Below are 17,801 nucleotides of genomic sequence, written 5' to 3' on the forward strand. Positions count from 1 at the left end.
CTATAGTCCAAAATAAGCCTTAGATATTTATGTGGCTGTAAATCATCTCATAAAGTTAAATTATTTCTAAATATAAAAAAGAATAATTTTTTTGAAATAGATTAAAAATAAAAAGAGAATAATTTTTTTTGAGACAGAGGGAGAGGGAGTACTTAATATTCTTTTTATGGTGCAGTAAAAATTTGCTTTGACGAATTTGGTGGGGTGTCAAAGGATTCGAGCTTTTAGGTTCTCATCGTTTCAACTAAAAAAGCAAAAGAAAGAGCAGTGAACCCCACTCAATATATGGAACTTATTACACCTTCCGTTTCCGTTTCAATATTTATGAATTTATTATTATTTGGGAGTCTACGAGATAGTTCTTTATCATATTTTTTTATATTTTTTAAATTATAAATTATTATAATTTATAATATTTTTTATATAATTTCTAAATAAATAAATTTTATTTTCACAAATTCAAAAAATATATATCAAAATTTACGTCAAAATTATAAAGTTTGGCTCTTAGGAACGGAGCGAATATGTTCTCATAAGTTACAACCCCTTGAGAGTCACCCCCAAACCCAAGAAAACACAAATGACTTCAATATTCAAATAGTAACTGAACAACTTTCTGCTGTATAAAACCCAGTGCCAGCTCTGCTCTTTAGAGTACCATTTCGATCTCTCTCTCTCTTTCATTTGAAAACAGACAAGAAATGCCTCAACCATGTTCTACTAGCCTCTATGTTTCCACCCACAAAATGTTGTGCATCTCAAAACACACCTTGAGTTTCCTCTTCATTATTCTCTTCTTCATTCTTGCTTTCTTTACAACTCTACACCATTACTCCACACCCATACATCATAATAAAACTTCCATTTTCTACTTCAACACTTTCCTTTTTTCTGCCACTAACTACACCCTATCCAACTACCTACGCCACCTCACTATTCACCCTCATCTTGCTGGCACACAACCTTCGCTTGACACTGCTCTTTACGTTAAGTCTCATTTCCAATCTTTAAACCTTCAAACACATGCAACTAACTACACTGTTCTACTCTCATATCCTTTATTCTCTTCAGTTACTCTCCACTCTGCTAACAGTTCAGTGCATGCTTTAAAGTTGTCTGAACCAGGTTTAAATGGTGTTGTTATGCCTTATCATGCATATTCACCATCAGGGTCAGTGTATGGTAAGCCTGTTTTCTTGAATTATGGTAGGGAAAAAGACTATGATGTACTTGGTGTGCATGGTGTGAAGGTTAAGGGATGTATTGGGATAGTAAGGAGAGATGGTGGTTTGTCAAGAAATGAAGTTGTTGAGAAGGCTGCAGAGCGTGGTGTCACTGCAGTATTGATGTTTACTGATAGTGAAAGGGAGTTTGGTGGTGGGGTTGAAAGAGGGACAGTGATGAATGGTTTAGGGGATCCATTAAGTCCTGGTTGGGGTGGGGTTGAGAATGGTGAGAAGTTGAGAATAGATGATCCTTTGGTGATGAAAAGGTTTCCTAGTATAACTTCATTGCCTATATCAATGATGTCAGCTGAGACTATATTAGGTTCACTTGGGGGAGCTGAGATGCCTTATGAATGGAGAAAGAGTATGAGATTTAGTACTAGTGGGAGGGTTGGGCCTGGTCCCATTATGCTCAACTTTACCTACCAGGTTAGTTGACCTTCTTCTTGTGTTGAATGTCTTCATTTTGTCCTTATGTTGATTATGACTTCTATCACTCCTTCTGTTTCAATTTCAATTTGTTTATCTCATTTTAACTTGACACGGAGTAAAAAAAATGTAAAGACTACTTTGAATCTTGTAGTCTCAAATTAAAGATGGGTAGAGTGTTCCGAAATTGCCCTTTAATCTTGGGGTTTTAAAAATACCATGTAGAAAGTTGGAATTAAAAAGTTGCCAAAAAAGAAAAGGAGTCTTTTTTAAACAGACTAAGAAGGAAAAGTAAGACAAACAAATTGAAATAGAGGGAGTATTATTTGGAGTTTCTAGAATGATAGGTTATTTTAGTTCCAAAAAGAAACTTTTCTATTTTCTAGGAAAATTTAAAGGAAGGATTTCCATTTTTAGGTGTTTGGGTTTCCAAAATCTATATGTTGTTGATTTTGGTGAAGTTCTTGGTAGATGATGGTTAAAGATTACTTCTTTGTTATCACGTCTACTTTTGGTAAAGAAAGAATGTATTTTCGTTTGGATTGCTGGGTAGGCTTCATAAGAGATGGAAGATTACATTTCCAAATATTGCCTAAGCATTATTTTGGTAAAGTAATGAAATGACATTTGACAATAATAAACATCTTTACTGTAGGGGTAGGTGGTATTGGGTTACATTCTTGAATGTAGGGTGGTAGGTAAGTTTGAGTTGGATAGTTCAATCTCAACTTAAAGTGATGTTTATCTATCGGGAGGTAGCTGGTAGGGAAGGATGTTGGAGGATCTGGACTGTCTTTCAATGGAAAGATGAATCTGGATATTTACGAATATAGGTTGGCCTAACGATGCTTAGCTTCATGCGGAGCATAAATTTATGTATAACAATTCTGCTCTTGCGTCCCCTATTTGGTTTTCTTGTGCTGTGAACTTTGTCTTGTCTCCTAGGAGGACTTTCAAGATTTAGAACCAGTCTAAATGTTTGGTTGAGACCTTAGGTTGCTTCTTGGGCTTCTGGTAGTAATTGTTCTCAAAACGGGCTCTTAAAATTAGCAAATAAAGCAAGTCTGCTTCTGCTGATGTATCATAAGGCATGCTTATGATACTACAAAATAGAAAATCTTACAAACATAGTGATAACAAGGAAAAAAAGACAGCAGCAGCAGAAAAAAAAAAAAAATTTAAATAATTCACAACTGTTCGGAGCCAAAAAGAGAGCAGACGGCATTTTAACATACAGATGCTATCCAGTGCAAACATATCTATAAACTTCTTTTTTGGGATTCTTCCTGTTCGAGTTTGCCTTCTTCCATTTTTACAAAAGCACGATGAAAGTTGAGTTGAGCAGTAAAAATACCTGCTAAGTAGCTCTTCAAGAATTATTCTTGAGGAGAGGTAACATAATGTATGAAATTACTGGGGCATTGACAATCTACAAATTGGACTTGATAATTTTCACCTTGTCCTGAATATATAGAATGTTTGGTTCACTAGCTAGATAAAAAGAGATGATTTATTCTTCTTTTAATAGACCAAACAAAAATACTGTAGGTTATTAATTGTCTTTCAGTTTTTGCTATGTTTCCTTTTATCACTATAATGAACTATTCAATTAATCAAGATACAAAATGAGAATCATATCCATACGATTTTGCACTTCTCGAGAAATTAGCTTTAGTAAACTGATATGCAGGCATCCCAGTTGTTTAATGTTTTTGGCCTAATCCTCTGCAACCTACAAGTGTTACTGTTTGTCAAACAAAATATTTTAATTCCGAAAAAAGAAAAGAAAGCCATGCTAATGAGAACCAATATAAATCTCATATATATAACTTTCTTGAATCGACAAAGATAGAGACGTAGACTGAAGTTTTATGATGCACAAGTGAGACAAAAAAGATAACAAATTTAAAGAAAATAGTATGGAGAAATCAGAATAGTAATTACCCAATTTCTTAGAGCAAAAGTAAATATGCCTTTAAGCCTAAAAGTAGCCCCGGCGAACCAAACTGAACTAGAAAAATGAACCGAACCGAACTAATTTCGGTTCGGTCTTCGTATACCAGTGAAGAACCAAAGCTGAAGTTTTGAAGAACTGAACGTCCACCCCTAGATTTACTCATGTAAATAGCATGGATTGCAATTCTTGCTTTAATAGATGCTTTTGTTCAAATTTGGTCATAATAATCTCCTATTATGCCAAGGCAGATCTGTTTTTTACCAAAAGAAGCGGGTGATTTATCGTCAGATTCTGCTAGGAGCGAGTTACTTGTTACAGCTGCCTCTAACTATTGTGTCACTGCTGCTTCTTTCATTATCAGTACGAATAGTCACAATTGTTATTGCATCGTTTGCACCCAAGGGTCTAGTAACTCTACTTTGTAATCTAAATGCTGAATGAATCTCTTCAGCTGGAGTATTTTAGCCCCTGTAAATGATGTTGTCCCTTTTGTAGATTTCATTAGCTCTCTGTATTTGGCTTAACAACCAAATATTTTTGCTCGCTTAGGGAAATGGCTCATGAACTTTCTGTGGGTTTTTGTATCTAGGAGCCATCCGTAACTTCTTTTGTACTGTTTCAACATCTTCTTTATGCCATCAATACAACAATTACTTCATTAAAAAAAGTTTCAATTTCTAGCGGAGGCAAAAACACTAAGGTGGTTTTTTCCCATATGTCCAACCCTCGGTGGGCAGAGTTACCCGATATATGTACTGGTGGTAGGTTTCAAGTACCCCGTGAAATTAGTCGAGGTGCGCGCCAGCTGACCTCGACACCACGGTTATCAAAACATAGTTATTGCTAAATTCAGAAGTATGTGATTTCTCAAAGATTCTAACATCTCCATGAATGTAATGAAGTGCTTAAAAGGTTAAATATATGCTTTGGTTGATAGAAAGAAAAAGTTGCTCCTGATAGTTATTTCTCCATGATCACACAATGGTTATTTAGATCGGTATTTTAAAAGGCATTCTTTAGGCTCCCCTAAGACAACCATGCACGAGTCAAGTACATAATAGGAAAGTCATATTGGTCAAAGGAACTTTACTATATTGAACATCTGCTGGTCTCAGTCATTTTATTCCATCTTTGAAGAGATATGCAGTTCATCAGTTTCATCAAAGAAATAGATCTTTTGCAATTTTCACCTGCTAATTCTCTCGAGATATCTAACCTAATACTACAGTGTGTGAATTGATGCAACCATTAGCTTTAATTGAGTCTTGTCAACTTTGGTTTGCTTTGTGTATCCTCTGACAAATAAAATATTCAGTCCCACATCATCTCTCATACTGGCATTTTTGTTATTTTGTTATTTCCTTTTTATATTCTTGATGTCTTTCTAATTCTGTACATGACAAAGATCCAACTGACTGGCCTTGAATGGAACCTGCATCGGACTGCATTATCGCGCACGCCCCTCCCCGCAAACCAAAAAGGAAAGGTTTTGGTTTTTTTTTGGGGGGGGGGGAGGTCAAAAAAGAAGAGAACCTCTGCATTATAAAGTATTTTACTATTTCTTTTTCGTAGAAGTGTTTAACGACTAAAGTTACCCAACAAGATGATGAACATACGGAGAGCTCAAAAGTAGGTCAGCTCAGACATTTATTAAAGTGTTTCTGCATTATTTCTGATTCCAGGGAGAGAGAAAGATGGCAACAGTTCATAATGTTTTTGCTGTCATAAAGGGATCAGAAGAGCCTGATCGTTTTGTACTTCTTGGAAACCATAGAGATGCATGGACTTATGGAGCAGTTGACCCCAATAGTGGAACCGCGGCCCTGCTTGACATTGCTCGTAGATATGCTCTTCTCATGCGTTTGGGTTGGAATCCTCGAAGAACAATCATTCTCTGCAGTTGGGATGCAGAAGAGTTTGGGATGGTAGGTAATGTTCTATCTCCAGAAGTCACCAGCATGTTCTGCTGTCTGATGGTAGGATCAGGTGCAGTATCTAGAATTGACTGCAAGATTATTCTGTTCAACTTGTTTAACCTCCTTTTAGGAACTATATATGCTAATTCAATGGAATAGGCTTATGTTCTGCTAGTGAACAAGAATTTTCTGTGGAAACGACACTCTAAATCTGGTTCAATGATGAAACAGTACGATTGGCCATAAAGTATTTGGGTGGCTATAGTCTATAAGCCTCTATGCATGTTTTTATGGCACGGGCGTGCGCTATATGACAGAGACACAGTGCAGAATAGCCCATCACAGATATTATGAAACCTGATTCTGGCTAATGTAATATTAGACTGCTTCCTAAAAGCTACCAGGGTTATTCTAATGATCTAAACTTTTGTTTTGCACTCATCTTGTTTTCTTTTCATGGATTCAGATTGGATCAACTGAGTGGGTTGAGCAGAATCTTGTTAACCTTGGATCTAAATCTGTGGCCTACCTAAATGTGGATTGTGCAGTTCAAGGCCCTGGGTTTTTTCCCAGGACGACGCCTCAGTTTGACGATCTGCTTACCGAGATCACCAAGAAGGTAAGCCTACTGAGCTATTAGTTAGTGGAAGTTTTAGACAATGATGCCTTTTTATATGATGTTTTAGCTAATTGTATTTGATTTGCTGGATAAGGTTAATGACCCAGACACAGATGGCACGACTCTTTATGAAAGATGGACAGCTGCTAATAGAGGTATCAAAGTAAGTTTCTTATGGTCTCTTTTTCTTTATTTCTTCACACAATCTTTCATCAAGCAAATTATAGGTGTAGCGTATAGTTCAGTGCTACACTGCGTTTCATAAGAATTCTTCATGTTGTCTTATCTATCAAATATGAATACTGAATACTGAGATTATGTTGAAAAAGATAATTCGGTTTACCATAAAAATAGAACTAAAAAGATACTTCCCGATCGATTAGAATTTTATAAAAAAAAGGGTCAAGATTACCTATATCTAAAGGGATGTTTTGGATGAAGAATTTTATGAATATATGACTGTATGTTACAACAACAATAACGACATTACGACACACCCAATGAAATCCCACAAAGTGGGGTTTGGGGAGGGTAGAGTGTACACAGACCTTACCCCTACCTTGGGAGGTAGAGAGGATGTTTCAGGTAGACCCTCGGCATAAGGACAAGGAAATTAATTACAGAAGTAATGAAATTGTGATTCTTGTTTGTTGAAGAATTCAACACAACCAAAATCAGCGTTGTTGCCGGGATGGTGAACAACCATTTTTCTGTTAACTTTTTAAAATCATTTAATCCACATTCTACCCGTTTTTCACCAGTTTTATTGCGGAAATTTGGTTGCCCAAGTGCCGCTCATTGCAACTCTTTGCATTTGGAAAGAGTTCTTTATCTTCTTTAGAAATCCTTTTATAGGAGACTAAAAGTTATGGTACCTATCTTCAATAACAAGATCCCCTCTGTAACCAGTTCCAAATGTAGCTAAAATTCTGTTTCTCCCTTGGTTTCTGGCACGGATAAATGATGGATACCCTTGCATCCATTTGCTTCCATGATTTGTTGTCCTTCTCTGGTATCTGCTCTACTGTACTCTTCTGAGCTGTATGCAAGTATGATGGTCTTTGCATTTGCAGATTCAACGGCTTACTGCGGTAGATTCAGACTTTTCCCCATTTTTGCACCATGCAGGGGTTCCTTCTGTTGATCTGTACTATGGCAAAGGTACAATGCTTCCATTCTTAGCTAAAGTTATCCAAACCATGGGAGTTCAGTGCATCCTAGGTACATTGTGCCCAATATATTCTTTATGATTTCATCATTCTCTTGCAGATTTTCCAGTATATCACACAGCATTTGATTCCTACGACTGGATGGTAAACTTTGGGGATCCATTCTTTCAGCGGCATGTGGCAGGTAGTTACTTATCTTCTGTAGCTTTAGATGTTTCTGCAGCTTATTCAAAGCTACTGACTTTGTATAGATGTTAGACGCATCTATATAATTTAAAGGTGATTCTTAACATCTAAAATAGCATACGTTTGATTACATTAATACAAACTTTTAGGGTCTAAAATAGCATACGTTTGATTACATTAATACAAACTCTTAGGGTTTTAGTTTTGATCTTTGGCTTTTGACGTCATGCTATGGAAATGACAGCCTTTTCTTTGTTTCTCCTCCCTTCCCTCACAGTGGCAGGAGTTTGGGGACTACTTGCACTTCGCCTGGCTGATGATCCGATTTTACCTTTTAACTATCTCTCATATGCTGCTGAGCTACAGGTATAGAAAGTTTAAATTTTGAGGGTTTCACTTTTGGAAGCACAAAGCTATTGTTAATACCTCTGACCTAGCATTAAGATGAATTGCTGGAGTGATTGTTCATTGAAGAAGCATTTATTTCCACGGCATAAAGTGCATACGTTGAATACCTTTTGTATGCATCTGTCATATGCTATATTGTGCTAATACGGTCACGACATCCTTTTTATGGTTGGCCCTTGAGATTGGTCTCACTTGAATGCATTTATTAATTCCTTATAGAAGAAGCAAAACACAAATTTCTTTATACTTCTCCCTCTGTCCAATTTATGTGATACACTTTCCTTTTTAGTCTGTCCCAAAAAGAATGATACATTTTTATATTTAGAAATAATTTAACTTAAAACTTCCCCTTTTATCCTTAATGAAATTATTTTGAGCCACACAAATATCAATGGCTTGTTTTAGACCACAAGTTTCAAAAGTCTTCCTTTCTTTCTTAAACTCCGTGCCTAGTCAAACTATATCACATAAATTGGGACGGAGGGAGTATGTGATTGACTCTAAAAAAGCCAAGATTTATGAAGATCAAGAGGTGAATTCCTTTGAACACAGCCATATTAATGCTTTGCTTTATTGAAGATCATAATCTACATCCTCTTCTGTAGTCACGAAGGTCGAAGAACGTATCTGCTGTGGTCTTGTTTTCAATGAACACCATTTTACAGGACTATACCCGTATGCTGAGTGACTTGTTGGAAGGAAGCAGCATCTCATTGCGTCCTATTACTGCTGCCACTCAACAACTTGCTGCTGCAGCTAAACAAATTCTAGAAGAAGCAAAGGTTTGTTGCACAATTTTAGTATGTTGAAAGTCTCTTTCTTGCAAAGTAGATACTGAGCATTGGGAAGTGATGGAGAAAATTTGTGGAATGAAAAGAGAGAAGGTTACCTTTACTGCTACTTTTTCCTCTCAATTGTACTTATAATCTGCACAAATACCGTATAACGAGATAGTTATTGGAGTTCTCCTTGGAACCCAATTCCCTATCTCCCTTATACATGGTGTTCTGTACTTACAAAGCTTACATTAACAGTTGTGATTTGTGGAACATAGAGAGGAAACACGAAAGAGATAATCCCCAGAATAAGAACTGAAGGAAAAAAAAAGAAAAAAAAAAAAAAGGAGAAACAAGCTTGCTGGTAGCATAAGTTATGTAACATGAGATAAGTTCGGCATGTTTTCCTAAAACCAAAGATTCAGTGGGTGATTTTAGTAAAAATAAGGGACAAGGGCCAAGGACTGCCACCTTTTTCCCACTAGTCGTGCTTTTATTTTATGTGTGAGATGGGACATATATAAAAATTTTCAACTATATTTATGTTTGCTCGCTTCTTATTTTAGGATATTTTCTTTAATTAGTACTCTTATGCTGATGAATTCATATTGCCTCTGCAACTCTGTTTGTATTCGTAAACTTAGAAACTGAAAGAGGATGAAGCGACGGACGAGCATGCAGCACTGAAGCGACGAATGTTAAACGACCGGCTCATGTTTGCTGAGAGGGGATTTTTGGATGCAGAAGGGCTTCAGGGAAGACCATGGTTTAAGCATATGGTAAGCTTTTTCTCCCTATTGGTATAGTTGAGATTTCAAGATTCATCATTGGGTTCCATTTATGTGATTCGGATCTCCTCCCATCTTGCCCTTGGATATGTGTGGAAATCAGAAAAAAACTTCGAATTGGGAGGGCGATCCTCCAGGTGAACTGACCGTACCCCAAATGGACACAGGTTCACTCCGCTCCATGAAACCATGATAGTTCTAGAGCTTTACAGCCCAATGGAAGAAGTACCAAATACATCCTAACAATTTCGACTGTTGTAAATTACTCCCTCCGGTTCAAAAAGAGTGTCCACTTAGCCATAGGTAATTTGACTAAAATGCCCCTAATTAAATAGGTATTGGGATTGCGTCACTTAACACTTAATAAGGGCAAATATGAAAAATAAGGTCAATTTTTTCTTTATTTGGTAAGTGGAGAACTAAAAAATAAAAGCTAAGTGGACACTTTTTTTGAATCGGAGGGAGTAATAGCTTAAGAAAGCCAAATACATCCTAATACCGCCTTTGCTAAGAGAAATTAACTAAATGGATACGTAGAAGAGCACATTATGTATAGTTGAGTTGGATGCACAAGGGCTTTTCTAGTCTCCACAACCATTAGCCTTGACTGAGAAAATCTATTAAGATAATGATTAATGAAACTAATTCCTGCAAAAGAGAAAAAATATCAAATCTTAGTACCTAGTATTTCAGGATTTCATGAATTTTGAAATGATACATTTAAGATGATTTACAGCCAGCACAAAGTAGGGCTGGGCATAAATACCGAAAATTGAAAAGCAGAACCGAACCGAATTAATTCGGTTCTTCAGTTTTGGTTCTATTTTTTCTAAAAGTTCGGTATTCGGTTCGGTCGGTTTCGGGGTTCCGATTCTTCGTTTTTTCGGTTTAACCGAACTTTTATTACATAGGTTAAAAAATATAATATTCAGCCGTTCTACTGGACTTATGCCCAAAATATTTCCGATCCAACCAAAGCCCATCCTAAATTCCTAATAGTTTACCCTAACCCCCTGTTTGGATGGTGGTTTCCCATGGTTCATTAATGTATGGTTTTGTATGAAACCATGTTTGTTTCCATTGTTCTTAAAATTATGTGGTATGGTGTTGTAAACCCATGGTTCATTCCATGGTTATATAACCATGAAAAGTCCCAATTTTTGTAACCACGGATTTGGTGGTTTTTCCGTGGTTACATATTTCATTTCCCCTTTATACCCCACCCTCCATCATCCACCCCACCCTACCACTCACCCCCACTCCCACCCTCCACCATCCACCCCACCCCCACCCTACCACTCACCCCCACCCTACCACCCACCCCCACGCTTATCCCACAACCACCTATGTCACCCCACCCACCCCTCCACCACCCACTACCCCTCACCACCACCCAACCCCACCCTACCACCCACTACCCCCATCCTCATCCCACAACCACCCACTACCCTCACCACCACTACCCCCACCCTCATCCCACCTACCTCTCCACCACCCCCACTCACTACCTACTTATTTTTTAAAGTTCCTATTTTATTATTTACTTGAGTTTTATTAATATATATAAACTAATTTCTAATTAAGAGTTAAGGGTATTTTAGTAAACTTACAAGTTATTATACAGTACCATACAGTCAAACCAAACAATACAAATGTTATTAAACCACAACAAACGATACAGCCTATTCAAACATTGTGCTCATTAATACAGTACAATACAATACTGTACCATACCATACTGTACATTAATGAACCACGGGAAACAACCATCCAAACAGAGGGTAAGTAATTCCTAATTTTCTATTTCAACGTTCATAGCCGCTATCTATAATTCCCCATACTCAATCGTGCTCGTTTTATATATGTTTGCTGCTGCAGTCCAGCTAGTAAGAAAAAGATCTGAACTTTGTTTAGTTCTTGAATCTGTTGTTCTTTGGGACGATTGGGAAAATGGATTTTTTGCCTTCTCCAAGTCATTTAAATTTTGGGGTGTTATGTCTTGTAACATTTGCTTCGAATTATAAGAGTGAACATGGCCTGTAGTTGACAGAGTTGTGTATCAATTTACATGCTTTACTTTCTCTTTGCATTGTGTATTAGGGAATTGTGAATGATTATCTGGTTCTTTTGTACTTTGCACTGAGTGGTTCTCTGGTGCCTTTGCATCCGAATTTGAATCAAAAGTCCACTGTCAAGTGTCATCGTGAACCATTCTTGAAAAATCGAAAAAACCGTTTTAGAAAACCGAATTAAACCGAACCGAACTTGAAAAAAACTGAACCGAACTAATTCGGTGCGGTGTACGGTGCACACTTTTCCATAACCGAAAACTGAAGAACCGAACCGAAGTTTGATAAAACCGAATTTAAGAACTGAATGGCTAGGAAGATGGCACAGGGCCCCGGTAGGAATGACTTGAGACAGCTCCCAAAAGGGTAAAGATGTAATGTGTCCCTGTCCATTTACTGACTTTGTTTGCTGCTTCAGCATTATCTTTCTCCATAACTCTAGTAAGAAATATGACTGATCCGCCATGATCTTTTTTCCTTTTTGGTATGTCCGTAAACTTTGATATGTTTCCTCTAATGAAAGATATTTCGTATAATTTGGATGTTTGTAAATCAATACTGTATCTTATTTCAAGATTAATTTGACATCGCACAAACTATTCTACTGGTTCACATTCAAACCATTAGCATTAAGAAATTATGTACCAAACTCATCGAAATAAATCCTACAAAAACGTTTTATTCGCACTACTAGAAATAGAGGGTTTTCCACCGACATTTAGTGGGAAATTTGTGATATAAAATATGATTTTCCTACCTCATTCCCCCCGAACCAAAACACTGGGAAAACGCATGGTGGAAAACAGGTTCCCATTGAAACGCCATGGAATCCTAACTTTTCCATGTGAAAATACTACTATTTAGGTTTTTCCCACTGACAGTCAGTGGGAATAGCCTAAACATTTTTCAGTGGGAAATAGTGATTTTTTAGTAGTGTCGTAGGTCAATCTTGGTTCACTATATGGGATTAGGTAACTTAACACTAAGAAATTTGAGTTTTGGGATGCAGGTTTATGGCCCTCGTAACGATGGTGAAAGTGAGTTAGAATTCTTTCCTGGAATAGCCAATGCAATTTCAAGATCCTCAGGCCTGAAAAGTGGAGAGCACAATGCAGCAATTCAGCATGAGATTTGGAGAGTTGCAAGGGCCATTCAAAGTGCTGCTCATGCTCTTAAAGGTGAACTTACCTGAAAGAATTTTGGAAGCAGCCACTAATTCTTGCATTAGGGTAGGCTATCTACATCACACCCTTGGGGTGCGACCCTTCCCCGGACCCTGCTAACGCGGTATGCTTTGTGCACCGAGTTGCCTAGAAAGCATAAACAGCACGCTCACACACTTGTACATAGTCTTTTCACCTTTTACTAATTTGCAATTAAAGTTAAAGGATTCTTTCTTTTTCCACTCCCTGGAGTTGGGACACTTTTGGATCTTTAGTACTACTATGATTGATACAATTCGATATTAGGCAAACTAAATTAGCATTAGATTTTTCCTGTAAAGTTTCTGTGAATTTTTCATATGGTTCTTTCTAGTTTTGGCCAAAGTTTGATGCTTTTTCTGTTTCTGATTGCATATTCTGAAATGGGTGTTTTGTCAATTCCACATCTTTGTTGACATTTCATCGTCTCTTGTCGTGTTTATGTGAATTCTTCATCTAGGTGTTTGTAATTTATAAAAAAGATTGAAAATAATGTTGCCTGGGATTTGTTGGAAGACCAAATTTCTTTTTAAAAAAAAAATAAAAAAATTCCCCAACTGCTGTTAAGCAGTTTTACATAACCAAATTAAATGGGGTTGTGAGATTTGCAAAATGATATGCCCAAACATATAGAGTGAATTTCAATGACACTTCTGCACCAAGAAGAGGTTCAAAGTAGTCCTCAAGTATGCACTGAACAGTTTTGGTCCTTTAAGTATGCCAAAAGTTAATATTTTTGGTCTCCGTCAGATATTTACCGAACTTTATCTATTAAAGTTAACGGGAACTATGTAAAAAAGGAAATTATCGGGAACCACATTTAGAGGTAAAATTATTGTAGTTTATACTATTTTTGATTTATTTCAATAGTTTGGTGCATTTGAGGTGCAATTTCTACTATGTTTTATATCGTTTTGGTGTCTAGTGCAGTTTTTCGTGTTGCGTTTTTTAAAATTTGAAGGAACTTTCCTGGTGTTTAAGGTTAAATGATACTTTTCCCACTAGTTTTCCCTCAAATTTAGCTAACATAATTTTGTTAAATATTTGATGGAGACTAAAATAGAAACTGCCTAATGCATATTTAAGAGACTTTTGAATTTACTCCAAACATAAGAGATCATTTTTGTCGTTTTCTCCTTCTGCTCCAACAAGAAGACATGACATAATCAGACTGCTAGTTTCATTAGCAGCAAAGTTCAGCTGGGAAATCTATCATGTTGATATCAAATCAGCATTTCATAGTAGTGTTATGGAAGTTTATTTTGAGCAATTTCATGGTTATGAAGATAAAGTATACAAGCTTCACGTGAAGAGACTCGAAGTCTCTACAATAAAACTAGACTCGAATGGAGAAAGAGTTTGAGACGTTTGAAATGAATATAGATTTGGAACTTCAGAATGGACTTCACCTGTTTTATTTTAAAGGGAAGAGAAAATCTCGGACGTCAACTTCTCTGATGACGACCACGAGGATAAATATATTTCCCAATATCTTGTGACGCTGACATTTTCATTTCTCACAAAAAAAAATATACCTTCAAACCCGCTAAAGAGGTTTCACATGATCGGTTAAAACTTGTTTCAACCATCCATTGCTTGTGATTGAAAATTGTAAATATCATGTTCTTAGCCAGTTTTCTGTGAAGATTCACTTAGGAGTTAGGAAGAAAGTTTTGAGATACATTAAGGGTAGTGTTGAATATGGTACTTGTAAAAGGAAAGTGATACGCTAATAAATAGGATATGCAGAAGAAGCATTGATATTCTCAGAGCATCTCTGGCTATGGCATTGATATTCTCAGAGCATCTCTGGCTATGGTAAAGCAGGGTTCAGTTCACAAATGACCTTTGTAAGTGGTGGGCTTGATTTTTTAGCCTCATTTATTAAAATTTTAAAATATAGCCTCCGCTTTAGAAAATCCGCTAGGCAAAACTTTTGTTACCCATCGGGCATAAGTTGTGAACATAAATTAATTTTGCCTATAGGCAGAAGTTTAGAATATTTCAAGACAATGAACTTGCTCAATTGACCACAAGTTCTGCCTGATGGGCTACAGAACTTTGGTTACTTTAATTAGCTTATGTTTATAATTTGTCGCAAGCTTTGTTGTATGATTCTCTTTAGCAAAGTCTTGAGGCTCATCTGAAGGAGTTCATTGACCACTAGCCCACACTGCACAAATATTATGGAGGGTTATATCTCAGCAAAGAAGGAAGGGCAATTTGCTGGGAGTGGTCTTTAATTTTTGCCCTCTGCCTATGTAAATTATGCCTTAGACCTTAAGGCCCTCAAATTTTGCAAATTCTGCCCATGCAAATTTTGCCTTAGATTTGCAAAATTCTAAGGCAGAATTTTGCAAAGACATAGGGCAAAAATTGAAGACCACCAATTTGAGGGGCAAAACTTAAAGACCACCAATTTCAAGGGAAAAAATTAAAGACCACCCCAAATGAAGGGCAATCCGTGCAAAAAAAAAAAAAAAAAAGAAGGAGGAAATCATGACATTAATAGTGAAACAATTTTACAATGCAAAGGTGGATCATCAATAAATTGGAGTAGACATGGAAGAAAACAGACTGTGGCAGTATAGTAGGTAAATACTTATTCACATCGGGTGTTTACACCAAACAAGTGTAATTTACTGTTGTTTTACCAAGAAATCGGATAACAAGTTAAATTTGTAAATGAGGTATAGGATATGTGGTTCTTTAATTTATTTTTTGATGAACAAAAGGTGTAAGTATCTATTTTGCTTATGAAACGACTTAAGTACAGACAAGTAATGCTAATGGCTAGATGAAGACAGGAGTGTATGCTTTGAAGCTAAGATTTTATATATATATTTTATGCAACGTTTAAATGGAGTGATTTGATGGGCTATTTGAGCTGTAAACCGGACCAAAATCTGAAGAAACCAAAGTGAATTTCTAATATATATTTTCAAAGTACAAAGTTTTTGCATCAAGAAGCAACCCTCAAAAATAAGGAAATGCCCCTATTTATAGTTTTCCCTATGGGCCTTCTATACATCATGGAGCCCTTTAGGATAAAGAAAATCTAATATGGATAAGGTTAGGTCGTACGGTCGACACCCGTACATTCGTCAACGGTGGCAACAAGATTTTCACACGTGGCGGGCGAATAACTGATTATCCGGACCAACGGCCACGATCAGAATGGTCATGAAGAAAATGAGCTAACGGCCACGACTGATTTCGCTCTATTCGAACCGGACAAACGGCCACGATCAACCCGGCCATGTAAAAATCAGATCCCGGACTGACTACGATAAGGAGTTATTTTCGAATACAACGAATTTGTGCAAAGCCTCTTCGGATCAATCACTATCGCTTGTTTTCTTCCTTTTGTCGACCCCGAGTTGCACCGGACAAACTTTACCCGATTTTTACCGTATACAGATAGTCCCCACACTTTTCGGAACGAGATCATATCGGAGTAACGGGAAGTGGATGAATCGTGAAACCGGGGTCACATTAGCTCGTTCTTATCTTCTCGTTTTGGCGGGAACAGTTGTCACCTTCTTCTGCCATCTGCCACGTGTCATGCCCCCGAAGTCCAAGCTCTGCAACCGCCGCTACGTACGTCTCTTCAAATCACGTCTTCATTAATTACGGGACACGTGGCGCTCGTCGATTGGTCGGGATTTGTAACCGCCGTGTGATCCAAGCCTATATAAAGCCCTTTCTCGCCTTCATTCCTCCATTTTTACTTCTTCATTTTCATCATCTTCACTTCGATTTCCTTTACTCCTTCATATCTGTTCTTCATTCTCATTTCACTAGCTTCTTTTTCATCGTTGATTCTGTTATCTAATCACCCTCATTCATCATTGAAATCAGCTTGCAAGGAACCCGTTCCACTCTAGTGTCGCTTTGCTGATCGTTTTTTCATTTGTGCTTCGTTTTCTTTACTTCACAGTTTCCATCTTCTTACCCTCATCCCTTTATCAAATTTTCAAACTCTCTCACCCATCACAAATGTCTGCCAATACCGAAACCACCTCCCAGGATATTCCTCGATTTCATCCCGGAGCCGAACCCGGTGTCTCAAGGAAAAACGTGGCCGAGCCTACGCTTTAGATATAGTACGATCAAACCCAATTTCAATAAAGAGTTTGAGGCGAGAAGCCTTCATTCGTTTCGGATAGAGGGTATGACGTAAGGCGATACCCTCTCTATTACCGAGGATAAGCTCGATCGAGTCCGGACCGATTGCGGATGGGATAACCGTCCGTTTGCAGTGTTTGCTCCGCTGGACGAATCAATTACCGACCACCGGAGGGCTTTTTATATGTTTATACTTATCCCTTCACGCTCAAACTCGAACCCGTGATTGATCTGATCGTATTGGAAATGTGTCGGACCTATAATGTGACCCTGGACAAATTGATCCGATAACTGAGACAGTAACTTGCCTCGGTTGTTGGCCAACAATGCCTTAAACCTTTCACGATGGCACATTTGATCCGCCTTTTTATTCCCCAAGACGATTCCAGAGAGGTCTAATAAAGTTAGCGAGGCCGAATCCGATCTTCTAAAAAATGGACGAAGATAGAGACCGGGAACGGTTAGAGCGCTTCGTTCGGGCGAGGACCTCGTATATTATCCGGAGGAATACATGCCCTTCCGGAAAAATGGAATGACAACCGTAAGTTCTCTCGACCCCAACTTCGTTAATTTATTCTCATTTTCCTTAATTTTATCCTTCGGGCTCACGTTTCCCTTTTTCTTCTTAATTGCCTTGGCATGGATACCCCGGTCATCCCACGGATGAACGAACGGGGTCGAAACGCTCCTTGACCGGCATACACACGAAGAGTTGACAGTAACCCCGGCTCGTCGTAGATGGATCGCCCAAAATCACGGTAACATTTGAGTTCGGGTATTCCTGCTTCGTCCGCCTTTCTTTAGTCCGAATGTTATCCATAACCCCTTCGATTTTAGGTTTGCCGAAGGGTTCGGTTCATCTGTATTCGGGACCCAAGCATAGAACAAGTCCGTGCCGACACCGCATTCGACTCGGCCGGTCGTCCGA

General features: G+C 37.8%; 1 protein-coding gene across 1 annotated transcript; it reads left to right on the forward strand.

The window, feature by feature from the left end:
* Positions 1-658: 658 nt before the first annotated feature.
* LOC132061845 (probable glutamate carboxypeptidase AMP1) lies at positions 659-13,098 on the forward strand. The gene is made up of 10 exons (XM_059454509.1): positions 659-1,655; positions 5,295-5,537; positions 5,995-6,147; positions 6,242-6,310; positions 7,221-7,308; positions 7,417-7,500; positions 7,780-7,868; positions 8,576-8,692; positions 9,331-9,465; positions 12,553-13,098. Exons 1-10 carry the CDS (start codon positions 702-704, stop codon positions 12,733-12,735), a joined length of 2,115 nt encoding a protein of 704 aa, XP_059310492.1. The 5' UTR covers positions 659-701; the 3' UTR covers positions 12,736-13,098.
* The last annotated feature ends 4,703 nt before the right edge of the window (positions 13,099-17,801 follow it).

The sequence above is a fragment of the Lycium ferocissimum genome, chromosome 7, assembly GCF_029784015.1.
Source record: "Lycium ferocissimum isolate CSIRO_LF1 chromosome 7, AGI_CSIRO_Lferr_CH_V1, whole genome shotgun sequence".
Taxonomy (NCBI): domain Eukaryota; kingdom Viridiplantae; phylum Streptophyta; class Magnoliopsida; order Solanales; family Solanaceae; genus Lycium; species Lycium ferocissimum.

What these genes read in the sequence shown, in the direction of transcription:
- LOC132061845 (XM_059454509.1), top strand. Translation starts at nt 702, where the DNA reads ATGCCTCAACCATGTTCTACTAGCCTCTATGTTTCCACCCACAAAATG. An exon ending in TTACCGAGATCACCAAGAAG is followed by an intron (nt 6,148 to 6,241) that starts GTAAGCCTACTG and finishes TTGCTGGATAAG; the next exon opens with GTTAATGACCCAGACACAGA. An exon ending in CTGCTAATAGAGGTATCAAA is followed by an intron (nt 6,311 to 7,220) that starts GTAAGTTTCTTA and finishes TTGCATTTGCAG; the next exon opens with ATTCAACGGCTTACTGCGGT.